The sequence below is a fragment of the Anomalospiza imberbis genome, chromosome 1 (genome assembly GCF_031753505.1).
Source record: "Anomalospiza imberbis isolate Cuckoo-Finch-1a 21T00152 chromosome 1, ASM3175350v1, whole genome shotgun sequence".
In the NCBI taxonomy this organism is placed as follows: domain Eukaryota; kingdom Metazoa; phylum Chordata; class Aves; order Passeriformes; family Viduidae; genus Anomalospiza; species Anomalospiza imberbis.
The window spans coordinates 20,612,618-20,631,470 of NC_089681.1; the positions used below are offsets into that span (position 1 = coordinate 20,612,618).

The following is an 18,853-nucleotide window of genomic DNA, read 5'->3' on the forward strand; positions in this document are numbered from 1 at the left end:
TTTTGATAAATCAGAACTCCTCCAGTCTCACTCTTGATTCAAGTCAGTTTTAAACAATACTGCAGCTTTTACTCCATATTTAGCTACTCAGACAGGTAGAATACTTGTAATAGCTGCTACTGAAATAAACAACTCCTCTCTATCCACATTAGAAGGAAGCCATCATATTCCCTGTGTGGTAGAACAGATGTTGCAAAAAAAAAAAAGTGAGCATCTAATAGTACAGTATTCAAAGCCATAAAATAGTCTCAAGCTTCAAGGCTCAAGCTTCAAGTCTCAAGCTGACTGAAAAGAAAGAAGAATTATTAAAATCCCAGCTCAGCCCAGCTTGCCATCATCTTCCCAGTAATTGTCTCACATCTTTTCTTTAGAGTCACAAAGATATAAACATGAAAAACATTCATACATATATGTGGTGGCCAAACTACATACTTGAGACTTTCTGCAAAAAGCAAAATCAGTTCCTGCATCTCTTAAAAGTTCTTGTGCGGAAGCCAATTGAATTTCTGTACCAGTGCATGCAGGATGCAGCACTATTAAAGACTTAATATATTGCTTCAGTTTTGACACAAGTATCTGCAATTTTATGTGGTAGAAGAAAGTGACACATTTGCACAGGTATGTTTATTTTCCCTGTGTTTACAGTGCATCAATTGTAATTTAAACCATTCAGAAAGCACGATTTCATACCAATTTTACATACTTTACATCACAGTTCAACAACATTAACACAGTTGTATCTACTAAATCAAATGAACAAAATGGCCATGAACATTTACACTAGTCTTCTGTAAACAAGTTTTTTTATAAACAACAGTAAATGGAATTAACACAGACCACCATAGGAAAGAGGGATAAGCTTTTCCTTAAATAAATCACTCTGTTTATAAATACTTCAATTCTCTCAATATACATTTACAGACATAGTCGATTAAAAGCTGGTTACCTACACTGCTCTTTAAAAAGAAAATGTCTAGAGATGGACCATGGTGTGTTCAATTCACCTAACATAAGAAGCAAGCATATGATTAGTAGAATGTTAAAAGTATTACTATACTTCAACCTCACTTCTGCTTGTTTACACCAACACTGAGAAGATTGTCATGTTAGGGAACTTTTACTTGAATTCCAGCAAATTACAATCGATCTTGTAGTACACATATGGGTAGTACTCCTGTTGGCTGAGGTTTAAACCTGGAATATCCATAGTTGCCTGCAAATAAAGTTTTGAAATCAGTTATACTCTTACAATTCAGACTCCTATTAATAAGTAGATGAAATATTCATATGTTTTAGAAGCAAATAGGCCAGGTAAGACTTCGAGCTTAAATTTTCACATTCAAGTGACTGTATAAATAACAGGTAAAGTTAGAACTTTGATAAATGACTAACAGTATTTTTCAAAAGTAAATACAAAGTGCTTTTTCAAAATCGAAGTAGTTCTGTATCAATAATTCACATCCATTGCTATAGTAAACACATCATGACTACTACATCTAAACACTGTTAGTTTCTGATGAGAATGTTATAGGGTGCTGAATGATCCAGGATGTTACATAAGTTCAGCATCTTTAACTTTCACCTAAATTGTCTCACACCCTCTTTCCACAAAAAGGCCTGGAAATACATTACATTCAATATAACATTAAGAATCTTTTCTAATTCAGCTAAATTCATTGTATCTTCAGGTAACCTTTAACTACAAATATCATTGCTTTTCAACACAAAGCAAATTAGTAGAATAAGCCTCCCAACAAACCAGTTTTTACACATGAAAATGAGACCTCTACAGATGGAAAGGCTGATTCCATTTTGACAATGATTTAGCCCTCTTCAGCAGAGGACCACTATGCTAACTTGCAGTCTATCTTTCCATCAGTAGTAGGAAGGAATGCAGTAACAAGAAATTACATGTGACTTTTAAACCAGACAGCTCTTCAAATATATTGGCTGCAACTTTAAATACCATCTGCCTTGCCAAAGTGTAAAACAGAAGCAGCATTTTTTTAAGGAGACAAAATTCTCTGTACTGTGAGAAAATGAAGAATATGGAGAGGTATAGCTTTTTAATGATGCCAATAGACTTTGTTTAAACATACTAGTAGCAGTTAAAAAGTACTTACATCAATGATAGCTGCTGCACTGCTGTCAAGATGTTTGTATAAGTCATACAGAACTTCCCTCAGTTTCTTCATTGTTTTCTTATTAGGCTGAAGCAGCATTGCCTGGAAGTTAACTGGCAAACCGTACCTGAGGAAGTCAAGTAGAAAACTATGGAAATGCTGAAATAAACCTTCTTTCATAATTCAAAGCAGAATTTTATTTTGAGAAAGAATCCTATTGCTGAAGAGGAAATTCTGCTAATTTCCATTTTTGCAAAACCATTCTGTGTCCACAATTCATAAGGCATCAAAAGAGTAGAACTTTGAAAGTTTAAAATAACAAAACAGAAGCCTAAGTATTTAAAAAAATTATTTTAAATCCTTGAGCATTTAGCATAATTCTCAATGTTACCTGAATACAGATTAAATTTTGAACACTCCATTAGTTTACTTTGCTTATGACACTTGGTGGACAATGTACTTAATCCTCCTTTCTAGGACTGCGGAAACAGCTGCCAACATTCCAGTCAAGTTCAGCTTTCTTCTTTACTCAAGTTTTGTCTTCACAACAAGGCCATAGCAGCAAGAATGCAAGTTCATGTGATTTGTTTTCTTTTTCTCCTCTGCTTTTCTCCATTATGACAACTGATCAAAAAGGCTAAAAACACCTTGCCGTTTACTAACCACGGTAGGAACATCTTCAACTATAAAAAATTAAGGTCTTTCCTTTGCAGAACAACTACAGCTATTCTTGACTAGTAACAACCCTTGTGGATAGTATGAAGAAAAAAAGCAGATAAATTTTCTAGTTAGAATACTGAGTGGTTTAATATTGAAAAATTTAGACTACAAAAGGCATGTCTTAAAGAAAAAGCATAGATTTCATGATGCCAAACTATGTTACTGAAAGCCCAAATAGTTTTTATTCTGAACAATTCAAATTTGCCATTTAAATATAAGATGTATTTAGCTCTTGCTACAAGCAGCTCATAAAGTAACCTAAAAATCAGCAAATATGTCTCCCTGCTACCTACCCAGTATCTGTAACTCCTAAAGCAAAAGGGAAAAGACTATCCAAGGGGCAGATACACAATTACCTACCTCAAATATTTCACAACTGGCAACAAGAGCTATTACCACCAGCTACTCTTACTACCCTACTTTTTGCTTCCTACTTCCCAGAAGAGTAGCATTCACATGCTTCAGTTTGGTAAACCCAAGCTAGATGTAAATTATTTTCAAGTCTATGAAGAAAATCACTATTCAAGTCTGCCTCATTACCTTAAAACGGATTCAACAAAAACACGTAATGCTTTCACATGAATCCATGCAATGAAAGCTTCACTGAAATTAACTTTCAGCCACCGAACCAGAGGCCCCTGTGAAAGAAAAGAGGGAAAATAAAAAGCTATTCAAACATCAGAAAAAGACTCAGCCCATTATGCATGTTTGAGCAGCTACTCAATATCTGTACCATGATAATAAAAGACAAGTTAAAGACAGAGTTCACTATGGACATAATGGCTCAAGAGTGTATTGATACAAAGTAAAGAGACATTTAATGAGACTTCCCATTGTCCCTTCAGGTCCCCATCTCAGTTGTCATGATCTAACTATATTAAAGATCCTTTTAGTAATATCTGATTATGTAATTCAAACACCTGTCCATTTTCAAACTTCAAACATTATCAGCTGCAATACCAGCCCTTGGTTCATTGCAGTGAGGAGCACTTGTGCTGCAGGAAATTCAATTATCCTGGAGTAGATTAGCTGGGTGACAGGATGGCTACATCATGTCATCCTTATAATGCTTTCTCTGAATCACAGGTTCATGAAATTTTTATGTAGCAATAACAAGTCTTAGATGTCTCACATTTCTGCAATGACCAGTTTATTAAGACTTACAAACTGTTTCTTCTTGTCAGTTGACAGTCTATTCATTTCTTCTTTATCGGCTTTCATCTCTTCTTCATTGTACTGGAAGTCACGGACCATAAATCTGCATTTGGAAGTGAATAAAATCAAAAGTGCCTGTCTAGAGATCCTTCAAGCTTGAGACAGAATGCACACAAAATAAATCTTACTTATATTCTCTGGCTTTGTGCTTGAAGTCATCCACTGCCTTCCTGAACAAGGTGACATTACAAAGGTAGCTGTCTTGGTCCTCAAAGAGTACACTACACAAGAAAGAAAACAAACCAAGTATCAGAATTAATGAGGTTCAAATCAGCAGAGATCAGTCACACAGTACCACATGTTGTACTTTATTGCTACAAGGCAAGACATAAATGTAGATAATTATACAAGATTTAGTTCCCAAATTAAGCACCTCATACAGAATGTGACTGCTCTTAATTACTCCCTTCATAAATTATGGCAGCTTGTAGTTCACATTCAGAGACTTTATCACACAAAACCACTTCATATGATATTTGTTCAAACTAAAACTTAATTAACAAAAAAAAGCAACTGAAGCTGGTTTAGTATTGAAACATTTGGACTACAGATTTATTAGAAGCGTGTGTTATAAAGAAAAATGAAATGGATATAAAATAGAAAAGTACACAAATGAAAAAGATACATGTTGGCAAAACAAAATGTTTCTTAGGCTGCAAAGATGACTCCTAGATTTACTATTTTATAATTAAAAATTATATTGCTTATTTTGAGGCTTTACCTTAGGAAAAGAAAAAGCTTGAACGGATTTAGACTGTTCTTCAATGTCATACTGTCTTCAACACAAGCATTATCCAAGAGTATTACAAATTGCCTTTTCTTAAGCTAGCCCTAGGCCATGGCTTCCCAATAATAAGGACCACTAGCAGGTCTTCCAAATGTGAAGCTACTCAGAGCAAGTTCAGATTTTTTTAACTGGCACAGAACCAGTAATATCAGATTTGCCTGATCAAAACCTCAGTCTGACAGTTAAAATTAACCACAAATCAATTCTTTGTGCTACACGTGGACTTTATTTTCAGTGTGGTTCCAAGGTTGTTAAAGCGGTTTAATCTTACCCACCACAGCACCTAGCACCAGCTTGATACCAGGGACGCAAAGAGACAAGCTACCTTTTTTTGTACACAACAAAATCATTTACACTTCCAGTTGTCCATTCTTTGGAATTTTGCAAAGAGTTCATACAACTTGTTTCAAGTCCTGTGAATACAGACCTAAAACTTACAGGCCAGCAGCCAGCATTTGTTGCTTATCTCCACCACACTCCTGCTAGAGGCTGAATATATCTGACCAAAACTAGATTAACTTTTCAATCCTCTTACTTGTCTCACATAAGTTAAGTTTGATAACTTTGTTAACCCTAGAGTTCATTTGAACATTTCCTCAATTATTGGATCAGATTTGATCAGATAAAGCTAGAAAAGTTTTTCACCAATTTTTAAAATTCAAAGTCTTTCTAGATAAAGAACACTCCTGAAACACAGCACATGCAAATATGAGATTTAGCATTTAAAAACTTACTTGCTGGAACGTGGTACAACCATCTCTGCTAGTGTTTCATACTGCTTAACCCAGTCATTGTAATTTAACCTAGAGAATACACAGATTATTGCTAGACTTTAAATCTGAGATTAATGGATCAGGGTTTTTTTAAAGGGAAAAACATTTAATCATCACATCTTCCATCTCAGGTGTAGGTTGTCAGAAATAAGCAAGACTCAAGTTCTCCTCATGCTATTTTTATAATTATTGATAAATAAACTACTATGACTGCAAAAGTAACATTTTCAGTTTTCATGTCAGTTTACAAGTGCAACATTTTTTACATCAAAGAACTATGAAATTAAATAATCATTAAATACAGCTCTCAGGGGACCAAATGGAATTAACTGTCAAGGTTAATCAGAAATTCTTCATCCAACTCCGCTCTTTTGAGAAGAGGAATACTTCTTCCACAATTATAAACAAGTACCCTAGAGTCCTACACTTGCCTAAAGGACTGAGAATTTTGGAAGCCCTGCCTTTCTGTAGTTAGCTGTGAAGAGGTTCCATCCTTTCAACAGCAAAAACAAGCCAAAGAAAAATAACAGCTGAGATATTCTAAGCACCTGCTTTCTGCTAAAGCCACCGCAAAACTGTTTTTCCTTCACCAGAGTTTGACATGTGACAGACTCTAATGGCTCCTGTGGTAGAGAGCCAGTGGGCTTTTAATAAATTAGAAGCTCTCTTTGCTTGCAGCTCCAGTCAAAGGCCATTTTTTCATTTTACAGCAGTTTTGAGGGCATCTGTGTCACCACTTTCTTTGGCCAGGGGAAAACATGAGGTTTCTGTTGTTCAAGCATTTCAAATAAGAACAGCCTGTTCCCCCAGCAAACCTTTGACAGGGCATAAGCAGGGCTCCAGTGGCACAGACTTAGGGAAAAAAAAAATAAAAAAGTCAGTATTCAGGCAATCTAAAAACGTGCAGAGCAAAGCAGTAGAGTTCACTCACTTAGTGGTGAAAGTTGGCATTGGATAATTTAATGATTAAGCCTTCTAATGTAAAACAAGTCATGTTTTTACTCAGCACTTATTTTCCTAAGGACACCATCTGGAAAATAGACTAGTCATAGCAACCACTGGATAAGAGACATAAATCTAATTTCCAGTTTCTTTAGGAAATTCATGAGCACTGAGCAGTCCTTACAAGAAGTTTTTGTGAACAAAGGAATGCAGGCACAGATGCTCACTTATCTCTCCTGAAGCATCTTAACAGTTCTGTTTGCTCATCCAGGAAAGCCCCAAGTAAATTCAGATGTCATTCTTACAGTATTATAGAGTTGTGAGATCTATTAATTGATTTATATTTTTTATTGTATTCTGTTCTTAGGATGAATAAACTTACTTCGGCACAATCACTAACAATGTGACCAAATATTCTGAATCAAGCACGAAGTCCTCCTTCTTTACAATATCAGCAAGACTTCTGGTTAGCAAGCTTCCCCTGCAGAGAAACAAAGACAGCCCGAACAATTACATGTTTAAGATTGAATTTATCTGGATAACAGTTTCCAGTGCTTGACAATATAGCATTCTCAAAATTACACAATTGCTATTAGCAGAGCAAACAAAATGTCCTTATATGCATTTTATATCTCACTGTCCAAAGTCACTGACATTTTTATCAGTAGCTCCACTGCCGTGCGTCATTTCCATATTCCAAATACGTCACACATTTAAGTGGCCAACTTGTCTTTTCAGAAGTTATTTAAAATTGCAATAACCATTAAAACCATTAACGGTGGATTCTAGCACATGGAGCCACAGAGTTATAACTAATGTAGTCCAGATCTACATGCAGAACATCAGTAAAAACTTTCAGCCATGTATTTCCTCGTATGCATAAAACACCAGGAATGCACATAGGTTTAATGGCGTTCAGCTGACAAACTGCCACGCCTTAGCACAGAACTTATGTCTCACTCCTTGAACAGCTTTCACGTACTGTCACTGGCATGACCCATGGCTCTGAATCAGCCAGCAGGCTTGTGCCAGTCACTGTAATGGCAGGGTTCAGGCACATTAATCAACCACATTTGCACAGAAGAACTACTGTACCGCAATCGTACTTCAGAGAATCATCACACGTATGTGACAAGACAACACACAGTCCTTGTTTAATTTATTATCTGTGTGTACAGAACAGCTGTCTTTGCTGGTAAATTCTGAGGGAAGAAAACCAGGTAAGATGGTGTGAAATAAAGACTTTCTTATTTAGACAAGACACCTAAGTAGCAGCATTACCACTAACACAGCAAGCTCCTCTCAGAAGTTCCAGCAGTTTATGCTATTTGTACATGCTTTTGTGATTTCTTAATTGCTTTTCAGTCACAGGTAAGTTAACACCAACCAGACAGCTGGTAATAAATGTTCTTTTATGACAGCTGCTCTTCAAGACTGATAAACACCTCAAAAATACATTAAGCTTAGAGCCTGTATCACTCCACATTTTCTTAAGTTTTCATTATTAGATAATGTTCCTGCACTACATTAGCAAAAAATAATACAACTTACGCATTCTTTCTTTCCAAATTCTGAAGATTCCCTTTCAGATTATTGTATGCCGAAGCTCTTGCTTTTAGATCATTGTCAATCTGGTTTACTCCCTCAAAAACAAAAAGAAAAGAAACTGTGTCTAGAGAACTAGAATAGAACTTATGTTCAGCTTGCCACTGCTGCTCAAGTAATCCTGGAGGATGGATTTGAGAAGGATGGCTTAATTGGCATGATTACCAAAAATGATTCATTCCCAGCTAGACAACTTGGCAGCAAGTGGAAGAATACAAAACAAATGAAGCACTTTAGTACAAGTTAAACTGCCAACCATACTCCTATCGGTGTGTACCCTATACAAGGAAGTGTTTGAAAATCAGCCCACTCAGTAAGAGCTGGGTAAGTGCAAGAACATGGCAGTGTTGGTCTGGGATTATAATGCTGCCTACTGCCTCCTTCACTGCCTCCTCACCGTAGTAAGGAGGTGCAAGCATGAAAAAATTCCCAGGGAAAAGTTTTTGAACACTGTCCAGGGACTCTCCCTTTATATAGACTTAGACCACTGACAGAACATTTTGTTTGCACAAAACATTTCAGCTTGGAGATCCAGATATGATTTTGTTTCCACAAAATAAATCTCTCTTAAAAGCAAGATCACATAATTAAATAGTGACCTTGTTTATGGTAACACCTAACTTGGCTTGTCTGTAGCAGGAAGTCATCAAAAGCCTGAACATTCTGTAATTTCATGTAGCAACACATTAACAGCTTGCACCTTTACAGATACAGAAATCCTATAGATAAAATACTCTGAAAATGACAAAATTAAACAGATGAATACTTAAGGCTATTTAAATCCTTTGACTGATACAACCTTAGCAAAGCAACATGCAGAACACTTCAGCAGGTGTCACACAAGGCATATACCTTCATGAAAACTTTTTAATACTACAATAAGTAACACCAGCACCTTTTTTTTTACATCTAGAGGACAGCATAAGGGGAAAATTAATCAGAAGATATTAAACTAGTATCTTTGTGCACTTCAGCTCTTCCCCAGACTGACAACCTTTTCCAAGGATCAAAACTTCCAACAACAGTATAACTATGCATTATTAATGACAAAACCCAAAAATCTTCGGTATCAAATACTGCCTTTACAAACCAGTTCCATTCAGCATTTTCTACTTAACAATACTCTAACTGCTCTCATTTGTAGAGTCAGTAGTCTTTTAAAAGATGACTGCTTAGACAAAAACCTGTTACCACTGCACTGACTGAAGTTTATTGTAAAGACAACCAGCTTCGCTTCCTACTGAATGTTAGAGAATACAGAACCACAAACCTCAATGCCACAAAAGAGCTCTTGAAAATAATTTTTTTGTAAAATCACCAAATGAAGCAACAACACAAACTTCCTTTTGCGAGTAGAAGTGGTGAATAACTCACAAAAGTCATTGCAAAAGAAAGCAGACTCACAGTATTGCTAAGGAAAGTGCCAGTCTAACATAGTGAGCCTATTTCTTAAGTTACCTTACCTTTGCAATAATTTCTGAAATATTCTTCAAGGATTGCTTGATAGGGTATTTGGCCATATCCCATTGGAACCTTGTTATATAGGTGACCAAGTCAACTAGAATTTTAAAGAACTGTGTTAAGATTGACAATAAAAAGACTACTGCAGTATATTCTATGTAGAACTGCTCTAACAGAAGAGAACTGTAACAGACTGGGCCTTCCCACGTGTGGACCCTGTTGCTTAAGAAATTTGCAAATAAACAAGTTGTAAATTATCCATGACCTCTGCCTTCAGATATTGCTTTCAGCACCTCTGTAGAGTGTAAATGACATTTACTACCAAGTCAAGGATGGTTGGAGAACTACAGACAAGAGCAACTACTTTTGGCTCTTCGTGAAAAATGGGTGAGAGAAGGGAAGGTAATGATGGCAAAAAAGGCAGTAATGACCATGTGGCTTCCCTGAAGTGACAGGTTTGTACAACTATCTATAAAAGACACTACTCCAAGCCCTTATCCACTCATATTAGCCTCTCTTGCATCAATACAAGTTGTGATAATTCTATTAAACGGCTCTGAAAATAAAATATTGGTTCAGAGAAAAGTGCAGCTCTTTACAGAAAGAAAATGCACACTGGCACCCCAAATCCTTCTCAGCAGGGTTGCTCTTGATCTGTTCATGTCCCACCTGTATTGACACTGAGGGTTGCCCTGACCCAGCTGCAGCCCCTTGCACTTGGCTTCCTTGTACCTCAGTAAGTTCCAGGATCATTGCCTTCCTTTCTACAGTTTGAGAACACATTAGGATATCATGGTTAACACATTACCTCCATTGGCCAGAAGATTCTCCTGAACTTTATCTTTACTGTCTTCTAGCACATCAGCCATATATTGGGCCACCTTCTTTACAACACTGAAAATTGGAAGATAAAGATAAAAATATATTAAAAAAAAAAAAAAAAACAAAACCCCAAACCTGCCATTTAAGAAATACCATTCATAAAACTCATTTTAAATTGCCTGAGATTGGTTCAAAAGTGACTGGATCAAAAAAAGATGAGGACTGCTCTACATCCAAACTGAGAGCACAAGCTGGGCTCAGTACCTGTAGGAGACCAACTTCTCCGTATTCCACAACTTTATTTAAAATCTCTACTGCTGCTACCAGTTCTCAACAAGGTGAGGCTAGCTCCCTCACACTGGTGTTGACTTCAAGTGTAATGTCACTATATTGCAAATTTTTTTTTAAGTCTGTTGTACTTCCAAAATTCTAACCCCTTTCTAGAAACAGGTAGAGAGGTAGAAGTCAACAGTAATACAAACTAAACACAAGGTTTAGTTTGACAATGCAATCTGACTCTCAAGACCTGCCTTCATAAGTGAAAAGACATGTATATTATTCACATGTGCCAGGCCAAATAGTTTCCTTTTCTATTTAAAAATGTCTACTTAAGATTTCTCTCCTTGAAACAGAAGATGGCTCCATGAGTTCTGGTCTGAAATTTTGCTACTTTTGCTCAAAATCATTTTCAAAAGGTCATTAGTTTATTCAAAATAAATAGGTTTTGCATTTTAATATTAATACTTTGAAGTATTTCTATGGATTAGGAAATTACATGGTTACTTTCTCGTAGTGTGTAAACAGTATTCCTACTGAAAGAACAAGCTTTTACTTCATTTCATCACCACTTCCTGCATCTGTCTGGGTCAATTCTTAACAATTCTCTAGGACCCGGCAGTACACAGCACTACTGTAGGGAGAACCATCATTCATCAATGCATAATGTTCCACTATTCCACAAGAAGTTCAGATTATTTTTCTTTTTTCAAGAACAGATACTGTGAAAACCAGCATCTTAGCTTTCTTAAATCTGAGCTTGCTGACTACCTGCAGAGGATCACTGTGATACAAAAAATGCTGAAAATAACCTGTGTATTATTAGGACTCAGCAAACCATCACATCAATATTCTAATACTTTGCATCCTAGTAAAAATAAACTGTTACCTCTCCACAAACGCATCCAGTTTAGCCAGCTCATCTGACAAACCAACCAAAACATCCAGTGTGCCAACCTAGAAGCAAAGATCAAAATGCATTAGCAGATTTATATAAACACAGCAAGATAAAACCAGCTAACAGTAAAAACTACATCTCTCAACAAGTACCTCTGCAGAACTACATGAAATGCTGGACTGTTAAGATTTCAGACATCTTGATTACCAAAGTCACACTCTGTTTCACTTGTTAGATACCATACCCCCCTTAAAGCACCACAGGATCAGATCTAACTCACTAGCTTGGTGCTCAGCTTCAGTTCTGCAATCCAGCCACTCAAAACATGTTAAAACAATGTCTACACTATGACCTGGCTGCATTTTCCACAAGGCAGTTGCTTCAGCGTTTAATTCACCACTTTAGACCAAATGTGAAATTTCACTGATCAGGAATCTCAGCACTGGAGGGAACCTGGACACTGAAAACTTTGACAATACAAGAGTACTGCAGCAGTAAGACCAACAAGAATCTAGACTTTTTGCATCTTGGGTAATAAAATACCTAGCTTGTCTACAAGCTTTTGCTCTTTCTTCCCTTCTCTAGAAAACACTTTCTTCCCTAATCTCATGTATTTCAAGTACACATTTCTCACTAAAATATTACAGCAAGATTCATATTCATATTTATGAATAAATATTTCATTTATTCATATAAATTAATCTTCTGTCTAGCCAAGATGCTATTAACATTTAGCATATTTCTAGCCTAGCAACTACTATATATCTGACCACTCAAATTCACATTAGTCCTTTTCTGTTTAGCTTTGAAGAAGAAACGAGCAGAATTACTTAAAAAAACATCACACCAAATGACCCTCCATGCCCCACGTTCTTGTGGGTCACAAGCAGAATAAGGAAGCTCATTTTAACTAGTCACATATTAGCCTCAGGACAAGCAAGTCCTTAAGCATTAACACTGCTGTTCAGTGGAGACTAAACCACTGTTTAAATGAGTTTTAACGAAAGGATCTCACTGCTTAAACAGTTTCACCAGGTCTGCAGAAGCCAGACTATTTCCCACTGTATATAAAGTAAATTCAGCTTCTGCTCCTTTTAGGAAGCAGAGTAGAAGCAAAACAAATTCTTTCTAACCCTGATGGACCCCAGCAGTTTTCAGCAATAACTCCTCTAAATGCTTCAGTCACCTTACAGTTTGAAAGCCACCCCGACTCATGGCCAAAGATATCCTGGGAGGAGACACACATTTGTTCTAGTCCCTATTCTAACTCAGGACAGTCCAAATGTGAATATAAGTTATGGCAGTTTGAAAATCTTAAATGGCACACTGAAGCACTCTGTGCCTTGGGCTCATTCCTTAGCAGAGACAGGAAAAAGGCATTATGCCACCTGAACTTGATCCACTCTGTAGACGAAGACTGATGGCATTTTTCTCCTCAATTTTGTAAGCTCTGATGGGCTTTCACTACATTACACTGAGCATTGAACAAATTCTTGTTCAAGAAACATTCAGGCATCAGGAAAGACCTTTTCTAAATGAATACACTGGCTCATAACTTTTCCATATCCTGATGATTGTATTAAACCAAGATTAACTACTTTCTGATTTTGTTACTTTTTGCTTCTCACTGAATAGTTCAAACAGTTTTTTTTCCATTTTCCACAACACATTGGCAGGTCACACTGGAATGCTCAGTCAGAGATAAACCACTGCTCTAATAGAAGAATGCTACTTCTGAATGGAGAAAAGGCAGAGCAGCTCTTTGATCAACTCCTGTATTTTAATCTGAACCTTTTCATTGTATCTCAGAGAAAAGGAGCAGACAATTCAGAAGGGGAAAAATTTATAATACTTTTTTAAAAAGGCAAAACAAAACAGTCAAAGGAAACTCTCAATAATCAGATCACAAGTTCCTATTTTTCTTCTCCAAGTAACTGCTACCACCATGAAATCAAGACTGCTTTATTTGCTGAAAGAACACAGGTTGCTGAATCTTGAAAACTTACAGAGTGAACAACTAACTTAGAAGTTCAGAAAAAAAGATAACCGTTGTCTGAATTATTTCTTAAATCCACACATAAACATCAAGAGAAGTCAGCTGTTTTCTCTAAAACATCTGCAGGTTTTAATCTAGACAAATAAAGATGGTGCAAAACAAACACACTTCTTAGGACATGACACGGGGTTTACACACCTTCAAGTCCGGAATATTGAACTTTGAATTAGTGGAAAGATTGTTATGTTTTGTGGTTGCTGCATGTAGTTTCTCCCATGTCTGTTGACAGGTCTTTTCCCCAGGAGCAGAAATCAGCCAAAACTCTGTCATTTTTGTGCCTTTATCTTGATGGTTGATTCTGAGGATAAAGGCAAGATGCTAGCAGAAGGGAAGCAAGGGAAAGAAGAAAAAAATCTGCCATTAATACAGCAGTCAAAGCTTTGCCTGAAGAAAAACATCTCATTCCGTATTACTGAAGTGCAGCTCCCGTCCCTGTAAGAGATTTTTCCAGTAGTATCATGCAGTTTCAAATTCATTTTTTCCTATCTTCCAAATCACATTTACCCAGTTGGAAAACCTTTTTAAACTGCCTATCCTGTATGCTAAAGTGGGCTGAGTTTGCAACATTAGCACCTTTCAACTGCAATTTCATAGAAAGATAACAAGCAAACAATCTAACTGAAAAGAAATCAAAACAAACAGGACTCGCATTATATGTTCATAGCTATACACATTTTCCAGTCTCTGTACAACAAATAACTTTTTCTGAAAACATCAAAAAAAATAAGAAAAACCAAACAAATTTCAACTCTGACATCTCTTTTCCAATCACTTTTCAGATTAGGACAGTGTTTTAAAGTAAGTAAATGCCTAAAATTATTTAAATGCAGTAAAATGTAGTTTATTCTTTCAAATAAAGAAACTTCTCCTGGCAGCTAAAAATTTCAACAAAAAGGAGAACACTTTCTAGTCTTGATATCTCTGTTATCACTGCAGACCATCAATAAGATTACACATACTGGCATTAGTCAAGAAAGTGTTGGCACTAAATATGAATGATGTTGGTTTGCTTTGCAGACAAGCTCAGGAAGTTAAGAGTATACATGTTCTTTTGTCACTAAGAAGCAGAAACAGCTGGTTGAGAGTTACTGGATGTTTTTAATAAGGGAATGAAGAACAAAATCAAAGTGTACCTTGACAGAATCTAAATGTCAATTTTGATATCTGCAATGTCTTCTGTAGCAGCTTTGACTGCTTAGAGACTAACCTACATTTTATGAGCACAGACTACAGCACTCAATTTTTTGAGGGAGAACAAATCAAATATTGTATTTGTTAGAACTAGTATGTGGTAGCAAACTTTGCCCAAAACAACACACATAGGTCCTTCATCTGTGTATTTATTCTAGGGGTAGCAAGTTATCAAGGGTGTTGAAATTCCAGGTAAGATATAAGCCTGCCTGCTGCTTCTTTTGCTCAGCTACTCAGGAAGCCTAAAGCTAAAGCTTACCAGCCATTAAATCACTATCATGAAGCACAGCCTGGCATAGCAGCCATCCATCCCCCTGGGCTTAAGGGGCCTCGTTTCCAGCAGGAGATGATGACACCCAGTTCCTGAGGCCCTTGACAGCACAAACTTGGTGACATCTGGCACTGCACCACCAGGCACAGCACAGCAGTGCCACAAACCCCAAGGCAGACAATGCCAAGGCAGGTACAGGTAGCTGAGAAATCAAAATATTTACAAGACTAGACACACAACATCAGTTATCACCACGCTACAGGGCTTCTTTGTTTAGCACCAACTGCAGTATCTCACGTAACAGGTCTGCACAGGAGGGCTATTAATTACTGATGATTTGGAACAAAATAAATTTTCCTCTTATTCAGACTACTATGATGCATTATCTTCCTTAATGCACGCCAGACTTGGCACAAGAGAGGTTTTCCTAGACTCCACTGAACTCTGGCCCTATAAAAGGGTTGCACTAAACTTTACCTATGCAGGGAGACACCACTACAGCTGACACACACTCTCAAAGTGTTGAAACTTTAAATTGTTTTTGTCTGGATTTGACTAGACTAAGACTAGAAAAAGTTGTGGAATAAATGTGGATAAACAAACTAAATGGTGACAGCAGCAACTTGCAAATATCCAAGTAAAAGACAGAAAAGCAGTAACACAGAAATCCAGGATCCTACTCAGGAAGACATAGGGAACACCGCATTCTCATGTTTTCCACAAACAGAAATGACACAGAAGAAACAGTTGTAGCTCCCAGGAATCATTAAGTTACTGGACTTCCCTTCCTCCATCACCATTTTTTGTCTGTGTGGTTGGTTTTCCTGAAGCTCTGTTCCATTTCTAATAGTCATGGGAAGGAAGATGATTTCCCATTTCAGGTAAAATGGAGGTATTATGAAATACACACAAGGGAAAAAAAAGCTTGGTAGAAGAGTGTTAAGTGTTTTTTACATGAGGGGCCTTGAAACCAGAACAATGGAGAATACCAAACAAGAAGTGAAGAAAGGAGAAGTGCAACAGAGAAACAGATACAAATGCTGGTCAGACAAAAAATACATACAGACCAATTGCAAAATGAATGCCAAGCAAATTAAAGAAAAGAACTACAGGATAAAGCAGGAAATAGCGAGTGTTCAAAATAAAACCTAGAATTAGCAGTAAGAATGGGTAGCTCATTCACACAATGTACCTCTATGACCAGGACTTTTTGTGAAGTACACTGTTTCATCCCTATGTTACTATGAAAATGGATTTCCAAAGAAAAATCTTTCATGCAGTATACTACAATGTAAAATAAAACTTACGAATAAGTGTTTTCAGTGCCGTACCCAGAAAAAGAAACAGCGATGTCAAAACAGAATCTGAACTACAGTACTGCATTTAAAAAAGAAGAAAAAAAAAAAAAAACAGGGCAAGAGGCAGGGGACAATTGCTTTTATTTAGCTCAATAGGAAATCGCAATTTACTGATGCGGCTCAGCACTAAGTCCCTAGAGTGTCACTTCTTCAAGCTCGTTTTAAGAAATCACTTCTGCTGCTTGGCCTCCACGTTTCCTAAGCAGAAGCGGCCACAGCCAGGCAGCCGGGGAGATTGCGCCGTGGGGAGTACCCACGCTTGTGCGGAGGCGACCTCGGGCTGCCGCCGGGAGCGGGGGGCGCTGCCCTCGCTCCCCACGGAGCCGCCGACGCGGCTCGCAGGGATTAGATGGCAGCTCCCCCAGCCCGGCAGCCGCCGGCTCGGGCTCCCCGGGCCGCGCTGTCCCTTCGCCCTCCCCGAGGTAAACAGCCCCGCAGCGGCAGAGCGGTGGCTGGGCGGCCCCGAGGCCCGGCGGAGACCCTGGGAGCCGCGGTACCGCCGGGCCCGGTCGGCGCTGCCCTTCGTGCCAGGCCCTGCGCAGCCCGGCGCGGGTGAGGCCGTGCACCGGGGGAGGCCGGGGCGCTGCGGCAGCCGCTCGGGGTAGCCCAGACACTCACTCGTTCGTTCGTTCGTTCGTTCGTCCGTCCGTCCGTCCTTCCCTCCCCCTGCCCGCTCCCGGGCCCGGCCCCGCCGTTACCGTCACTGCTCCATCCCCGGCGCCGCCGCCCGCTCACCCGCCGGTGGGTCACGTGATGCGCGGTCAGCTGACGCCGCCGCAGCGCCGGGCGCGAGGGGCGGGAGGAGGCGCTGTGACGCAGCTGCGCAGGGACCGCCGGGTGCGCTGGGGCCGCGGGTTCGAGCCCCGCCCGGGCGGCATCGCTGCTCTCCTGCGCACCCCGCTGCGGGGCTCGCCCGGACACCGCTATCGCCACGGGCACCTCGGGGCCCGGGCCGCTTCTGAGTCATCTGGGCTTGATTAGGGAATTGGTGTGAAAACCACATCTAGCTCAGGGCGGCCCTGTGTCAAGAAGGCCTTGTACAATTCTGCCCTCCGGGCAGAGAGGATGGTCGGGTTTGAAAGCGCGTGTGTTTGTTCTTGCTGCGGCCGGTAGATTTTCCTCAAATTACAGAAACACAGGGTAAAGGAAACATTTAGGTTGTAAAAGACCTCTAGGGTCATCGAAACCACCGTGCTGAACACCACCATGTGAAGCAGACTCTGCCGCTGAGTGCCACATCAGTCTATGAACACCTCTGGGGATGGCGACTCCACTGCCTCCCTAGGCGTGGGCAATCCATTCCGATGCTTAATCACTCCTCCAGTGAAGAAGTTCCTCTGATGTCCAACCTAAACCTCCCCTGGCACAGTTTGAGGCCATGTCCTCTTCCACTACTGCCTGTTTCCCGGGAGAAGAGCGCGGCCCCACCCGGGCTCAGCCTCGTCTCAGGGCTCTGTGGAGAGCGGTAAGGTCCCGGCCGAGCCTCCTCTGCTCCAGCCTCAACACCCCCAGCCCCATCAGCCGCTCCTGGCAGGACTTGTGCTCCAGACCCTTCACCAGCTCCTCGTCCTTCTCCGGACTCGCTCCGGCTCCTGCGTGTCCTTCCTGAACTGAGGGGCCCGGAACTGAGCCCGGTACTCGAGATGTGTCCTCACGAGTGCCCAGTAGAGGGGAAAAGATCAGCTTTGGGAAAACACACAGTGCTGGAAAACAGAGTGTACTTCAGGGAGCGCAGCTATGGAACGTGTGCTGAAATGCTTTACTGCTGTCAGTCTGCAGTGAAGGGCTTGAGAAAAGAGGAGGCTTGCATGCAGCTGACAGTGGAAAAACATGCACTTGAGAAGAAACTGTCGCTGTTTTATTTTGGCACCTAACCCTATTTGTCTTAGCTTAGAGTAGAAATGCTGAGTGAAAAAGAGCAGATTGTAAATTGCTCTATTGCTAGCTAAGTTGTGTGAAACTGCCTGTTGTAATTCACAACATTATCTGAAGAAAGCAGAAACTGTACACAAAAGGCAAACTATTTTGGTTTGCCGGTTTTAGGGAAACAAATAGTTTGTTCCTATTTTTCTTTATTTTCTTTTTTTTTTCTTTTTTTTTTTCTTTTTCCAAATAAGCAAGAGTTGGAACTGTTATATAGCTGTGGGTGGCTTGTGGGGAGCTGCAGCGGAGAGAAGGCACACATGTGACCAGAGATATCAGAAAGATGACTTCACACAGTTCCAGCCCAGCGAAGGATGCAGCTTTGTGACTCTGGGAGCAACTTCAGGCCTCTAGTCCTGTGCTCTTCTGCCTTTAAGTACTTAAAGATGCAGAAGCTCCAAACTGTGCTTAGTCAAAGTGTGAATGTTGGTA

At 39.4% G+C, this 18,853-nt stretch overlaps 1 protein-coding gene across 1 annotated transcript; it reads right to left on the reverse strand.

The window, feature by feature from the left end:
• Positions 1–605: 605 nt before the first annotated feature.
• Positions 606–17,311, reverse strand: ATP6V1C1 (ATPase H+ transporting V1 subunit C1). Its single transcript, XM_068183476.1, has 13 exons — positions 17,197–17,311; positions 13,817–13,996; positions 11,614–11,681; positions 10,435–10,520; positions 9,629–9,723; positions 8,112–8,203; positions 6,943–7,041; positions 5,580–5,648; positions 4,187–4,279; positions 4,008–4,101; positions 3,384–3,481; positions 2,124–2,250; positions 606–1,213 (listed from the first exon to the last, which is right to left on the reverse strand). The coding sequence occupies exons 2-13, from the start codon at positions 13,946–13,948 to the stop codon at positions 1,118–1,120; spliced, it is 1,149 nt and encodes a 382-aa protein (XP_068039577.1). The 5' UTR covers positions 13,949–13,996; positions 17,197–17,311; the 3' UTR covers positions 606–1,117.
• Between the last annotated feature and the right edge of the window lie 1,542 nt (positions 17,312–18,853).

What these genes read in the sequence shown, in the direction of transcription:
- ATP6V1C1 (XM_068183476.1), bottom strand. Translation starts at nt 13,948, where the DNA reads ATGACAGAGTTTTGGCTGATTTCTGCTCCTGGGGAAAAGACCTGTCAA. An exon ending in CTGGATGCGTTTGTGGAGAG is followed by an intron (nt 10,521 to 11,613) that starts GTAACAGTTTAT and finishes TCCAATTTTCAG; the next exon opens with TGTTGTAAAGAAGGTGGCCC. An exon ending in GAATCTTCTGGCCAATGGAG is followed by an intron (nt 9,724 to 10,434) that starts GTAATGTGTTAA and finishes TTAAAATTCTAG; the next exon opens with TTGACTTGGTCACCTATATA.